The sequence below is a fragment of the Rhinolophus hipposideros genome (genome assembly GCF_964194185.1).
Source record: "Rhinolophus hipposideros genome assembly, chromosome: 20".
Lineage (NCBI taxonomy): Eukaryota > Metazoa > Chordata > Mammalia > Chiroptera > Rhinolophidae > Rhinolophus > Rhinolophus hipposideros.
The window spans coordinates 22,341,659-22,347,686 of NC_138066.1; the positions used below are offsets into that span (position 1 = coordinate 22,341,659).

Here is a 6,028-nt window from a genome sequence, read left to right on the forward strand (position 1 = left end):
TTTTATTATTTGTAAATTGTGCAGTGCACATCTTATATCAGTAAAATTTATAATAAACTTATGTACGTGTGTTTGTGTATATATGTGTATTTGTGTGTGTGTATGTGTGTGTGTGCATACTTTTTTCTCTTTGGAAAGTCAGTTCTTAATGGTGAGAGAGGGGGGCTATTTTTCCCCAAAATTGGCCAGGGAGCCTGGTAAACATCCTACAACACAGAGAACAGGCCCCATAACAAAGAATTGTCTAGGTTAAAATGGGCTGCTTGTTCTACATGGAATAAATATCCTTCCCTGCCCTATCTCATCCACCCCGTCCCTTGCACCTAGCGTATACGCATCAGGTTTCTGCATTGTAGGAAGCCTTCTGTGCCATCGCATTCCTCCCCCCTGCGGCTGAGTAAGTGCGCGCACCCCTCGGGTGCCCTGGCACTTGGTGCGTACCCCTAGTATTGTTCTTGTCACACTGTGTTGCCAGGTACCCACCTGGGTCCCCATCGTCCACCCGAGTTCTCAGAGGACAGGCGCTGATGTTGCCCCTGTTAGCATCCTGAGTCCCTACCACACGGCAGGTAGGGACCAGTTACACGCCATCTTAGCGTCTCCGTCTTAATTTTGAGTGTGGAAGGCAAATCAGCAAATGTTTGGGCAATTGCATCATTGTACTGGTGGGAGTAGAGAGTTTACTTACTTCGCTGCTGTTGGACCTGTTGGGGAAGAGTGGTCAGGGAGACGAGCCAACAGCGTTTGGAATTGCTGGGCTCTTAGCCGTCTGTCTTGTCTTCACAGCCTGATGAAAATTCACTGGATTTTTCCTCTTGTATGCTACGGCCGGGGATCAAGAATGCTCAGGAACTCGCTTGTGGGGTGTGCCTCTTAAACGTGGACTCCAGGAGCCGGGTAAGTCCCATGCCGCCCGCTTCAGGTGGCAAAGCGCTTCCCTAACATGACCTGGGGAACAACCCCATCTACTCTTCACTACAAGGTCTGTGCCCGGAGGTGGTGGGGATTTTATGAAGCCCTGGTATCTGATCACAGGAGCAGGGATAGTCTTTCAAAGGGCGATGGGGAAGCTGCGGAGGGGACGACGGATGCTGTTCTTCCCTCTGGCGAGCGTGCTGTTTGCATCGTGGCCGCAGCAGCTTGTGCAAGAGACAAGGTTCAAACCCTAAGGATTTGCTTGCAGGCAAGAGGCCCTGTTCTGGGAATTTTGTTGACCTTATGGTTTCAACGTTATTTCAGAAAGAAGAGAAGCCGGCAGCGGAACATCCTAAAAATGTATGAACCAGTTACACTTTATCTTAGCGTCTCCATCTTAATTTGAGTGTGGAAGGCAAATCAGATGATTCCACTGCCATCCTGAACTGTTCCAATCATGAATCCTTTACTGAGTCATCTTTGTTCCCATGTTTGATTTAATCAACTAACGTGTCTGTGTGGATCCCCTTCGGCCTTGTGTGCATGCTGGTATCTCATGATTGGCTTCTGGTGTTGCAGCTGACAGAATGAGCACCTCCTGGAAGACGAAGTTGTAGGGGCATACAGAATGAGACCAAAGAGCTTCAGGATTTGGCCATTATCAGAAAAAAAACAAATCGTTAGGGTTTTAGAGTTTTATTTATTTGTTTACTTGTAGTTCTTTAGAAAACACCCCAGGATGTGGTTCAGGTTACGACTGGCTGGCTGTAACTTACCTATAAGCATTACTCATCCGGAAATAATTCTTATGTGTTTAATCTTCATTTTTGTTTGCAAATCTTGTACCTAGTTGGACTTTTTAATTATGTCAGTTCAGTTATGAGCTCCCAATGGCATTAGACCCTAAGTTTTTAATCTTTTGTTTTCTTTCATGATGGGACTGTAATCAGCCCAAAACTGAAGGAATTGATTACATGTTATAGTCAACTGCCAGCCTTAGAGGAAGGGCTTCTTTCAGCAGGAGGGATAAAATTTAGCCACAGCCCTTGGCTCTTTTCATTCGCCATATCATGACACTCCCCCCAACCCCTACGGACTCTGTCTACCTTTTCTATGAAAGATTTCCCCTCTTTTGCTGAAATTGGGTGTAATGGTAAAGATTTTTTTTCATACTTTAAATTATCAGCAGAAAACTTTACTTGACTTTCCGTAGCCACTTGCTCAGCTCAGCTTTTGTGTGTGTGCCAGTTTGGCCGCGGCCTCTGACCTGGAGAAGTGTATGTGCTGGTAGCTGATTGGCTCTTCGGTGCAGAAGAAGCTGACTTGCCCCACGTATCTGTTTATTTCCGGCAGGCATTCAACTCAGAAACAGACAGTTTCAAGCTGGCTTATGGAGGACACCAGTATCACGCCAGCTGTGCCAACTTCTGGATCAACTGTGTGGAACCCAAACCTCCTGGCCTCATCCTACCTGATTTGCTCTGAAAAGCTACTCTGTGAAGTACCAACTGGGTTTTGGTTTTTTTTGTTTGTTTTTTTTGTCACACCCATGAGTGACAGGGACCAATGAACAGAATGCAAGTACTGCGAAGATCACTTTCATGAATCCATATGAAGAATTCTCCACGAGGTGGGGGGCGAGGGGCTGTGGAAATTCTGTCATTCCTACAGACGACCCAAATTTGTCCCGTGGTTCCCACTGCCAGGCCTTGGGATTTGAGGTAAAATTGCCCTACCCAAACTGCTTGTGGCACCAGAAGTTCGCCAACTCATCTCTAGCTCTGTTAAGGTGTTTAAAAACATGGACCACAATTTTCTTTATCTGAGGAATTTGCTGCTGCAGTATTGAAACTGTGAAGAATTGACATTTGAAGAAAAATAAATTATTGTTATAGGACTGGAATTGGCAAGAATGTTTTGAGCCAGTGCTTATTTATATCTAGAACACATACTGTCCTGTGAAATAGAGTGCATTTATCCTCATTAAGTGTGTTCATATCTGAAATAAATAAAAATGGGAAATTGTGATTACATTTATGTTCTTTCTATGGAAAAAATTCTGCTCGTCTCCATTGGACAATGGCAGGTAGGTGAGGGCAGATTGACCAACTCTGCTGTCGCAACTGAACCAATTCTCTACTCTTTTCTTTCATTTCTAAAACTATCAACTGTGAAGAAGATATTTTCTCAAAGCATGCCTGGCAGAGCATTTGGCAGTGGAGAAGAATGTTCGTTTTGACAGAGGCCCAAATCCTTGTATATCAGGACGAATGAATATCCTTCCCCTTAGGAGCCTTCGCTGAAAAACTTCTGTTTGGCCTCACAAAGACTGAACATGGTATTTTTTTCAGACAGGACTTGGAAAGGCAGTGGCATGAAATCTCTTTTCAGTGGCCTCTGTCCAAATTTCGAGAAATGACTGCATAGGGACCAGTACTGCCTGACTTTGCAGTGTCTGTGTGATAGACCTGAAAATTCAGGGTGAGAAGGTGGGGTTCTTGGCCTCACCCTGGTGAGGCGAGTAGTGCTGTGATATATATTTATGGTAGAAGTGCACAGCTTAGAAGCAGTGGAAGAAAATTGTTCAAAAACAGCACTGAATTATAAAAGGAAAAGGCTCCTGCCTTTAGTGTAGGAAGTTTTCTTTGTCACTTAAACTGAATGCATAAAATCAGGGTAAAAGAAGAAAACCACGTGGTTATGTACTGTTATCCCTGGAAAGAACATGCCAATCTAGGACACACATTCTGTGAATTATGTGCTTTATGAAGATTTTGAATCTTGTATGTTTCACTTGGTATGACTTAGGCTCTCTGACCTACACTTAGTTTTTTATTTGTAAACTGAAAATGTTGGTTTTGCCTATATAATTGTTGCTTTACATAACTAATTTGATTCTTTTCCCTTTTCAGGACAAAACTTGAGGGACTTCTGTTTTGTTCCATCATACACCTTTTACCTTCATCTTCTCCAAGAAAGGTACAGAATGTTCTCGTTACAAAGCGATTGATGGGGCTCTGCTTCACCTTGTTCTGCACCAGAATGCAGACGTGTTGTTGAGATAAATCTGTGTTTCTTTCTCCTTTGCTCTAGATCAGGGGTGTCCAAACTTTTTTGAACGTTTTTCACCAAGGGCCATATGCGGTAAAATACACAAACAGCCGGGCCACTCACTCGAGGTGAAGTACGTATTGCCTCACCTGGTTTATTCAAGTAAACTAAATGTATTTTTGGAATTTGCTGCGGGCCAATAAATGGATTGCGGGCTGCAGTTGGCTTGCGGGCCGCAGTTTGGACACCCCTGCTGTAAATGATTCTGTCCCCAGCTCCTAAGGACTGAGACAGCTGTCTCTGGATTATTACCTTCACAGCCTTTGCCCTCCACAGGGCTTGGTGGAGTGTCGGGGAACACGTGGGCCAGTTTCTAGCAGGCTTTTCCTGAGGCCTCTCTGCCCCAGTTCAGTCCGCGTAGCACCTAGGGGTTTGGCGTGGCACCGGGATTCAAGCCGGCTTCTCATTGGTCTTGTACAGTCCATAATAGATGATAACAAAATCTACCTTTGCGGTAAGAATGTCGCCCAGTTTGACAGAATTTACATTGCTGAGACGTTTTTTGGAAATGCTATAGGGACTTTTCTTCTGTAAGAATGGCCTGTGTCAGTAATTTTTTTGAAGTGTGCTCACCTGATAACTAGATTGGTTTTCATTCCTGGATATACTCCAGAATGCCTCAGATAAAATGTCTAACTATACTTTCTGCTGGCCTTGGCACGTATGGCATGTTTAGTTTAGTCACTCCATGGGAGGTGCAGTAGGAAAATTCAGTAGATATCAACAAAAAGCCTTTGCTGTGAAAAGTAGTCATTACTTTTAATATCTGTTTAATATTGGAAATGTTTTATTAGACACCACCAATAAGGACTTGGGGTGTGTGGAATACTGTTGCGTTGATTTTTCTTATTCAAGTTTATTAAAATGACTCAGAGTTGCATTCAGCTTTACCTCAGCTCTTGTTAGCCAAGAGCCCAGTGTCCTTGGAAACTGTAACCAAGGTTACTCATTTCCATACTGTGCATTGTGCAGGCAGCTTCACCCTACTGCTCGAGTGGCGAGTCATAAGCACTTTTCTTTTTTGGTATTGTATTTTGCCTTTAAAAATTTTATGGCTTGGTATGTGATTTTTGTCTGGATGTGCTTGAGGTAGATGTGGCACTATATTAGGATGTTATCCATGCTTTATTTTTCCCGTGGCTACTAGTTAGCACTCTAGCTAGGATGCTTATTTTAAATTTGAATATTTTGAATGCATATACATATTTTTGTCTGATTAAAGATGCCTTCTACTTGCCTTTTCCTTAATGACTAGTGTTCTTAAGCTTCAAAAAGGTTATAGGGCCTTTATGTTATAGAAATGTGAAATGCTTGCCCTGCACTGGGGATCACTACAGAAACGCTCGTAACACCTTCTAGGTCACACACCTTCCTTTGTGACCAGCTAATCCACTCTGACACTTAGATTAGAAAGGTGTTAGGCTTCCTAATTGCTGAGAATGTTCTTAGTTATTACATCCGTGTTGGTGTTTGCCAGGATTTCTGCAGGAAATTTTCCTTAATTACCAAGGACATCTGTCACCAGGTGTTTTCTTACTATAGAACAATGATGATTGTGGATTCTTACCCAGTCTACCAGACTTACAGTTTGCCTTCGCGCTACAGAGGCCCCGGCCGCCATAGCCATAGGATTGCTTTGTTCTTTTGACTGATTTTTGATCATGTGCTGATGTAGCATTTTTGGGTTCCTCTGATTTCCCACAGAAACTATTAATTTTATTTCAGTTTTTCTATTTAGACAATAATGGTGCAAAAGTGGGCAAATTGTATGAAACAAGACAAAGTAAAATTTAGGTGGAAACCATTGCCACAAACCAGGTAGAATCTGGAGGATGTAATTAATATAAATATGCAGCCACGGGTATTATATTGATGGTTTCTTGCCAAAATAGACCAAAAATCTAGAAAATTATTCCAGTGATAAGTAAGCTACAACCTACTGGCAAATGAAGTTTAAAAAAAAAAAAGCAGTGATGTGACACGTGGCTCCCTATCTAAATGT

The 6,028-nt window shown here is 42.8% G+C and overlaps 1 protein-coding gene across 17 annotated transcripts in view; it reads left to right on the forward strand.

Moving 5' to 3' along the window:
* The window catches only part of SYNRG (synergin gamma), a 65,472-nt gene extending 62,524 nt beyond the window's left edge, over nt 1-2,948 (forward strand). For 10 of the 17 annotated variants that reach the window (XM_081029216.1, XM_081029218.1, XM_081029212.1 and 7 more), the window contains 2 exons: nt 787-897; nt 2,269-2,947. In XM_081029216.1, the coding sequence (XP_080885342.1) occupies nt 787-897; nt 2,269-2,400 (243 nt within the window). In that variant the 3' untranslated portion in view covers nt 2,401-2,947. Of the gene's footprint in view, nt 1-786; nt 898-1,183; nt 1,276-2,268 lie in introns of all 17 variants that reach the window. The other 7 variants (XM_081029217.1, XM_081029215.1, XM_081029220.1 and 4 more) reach the window with 2 other exon arrangements.
* The last annotated feature ends 3,080 nt before the right edge of the window (nt 2,949-6,028 follow it).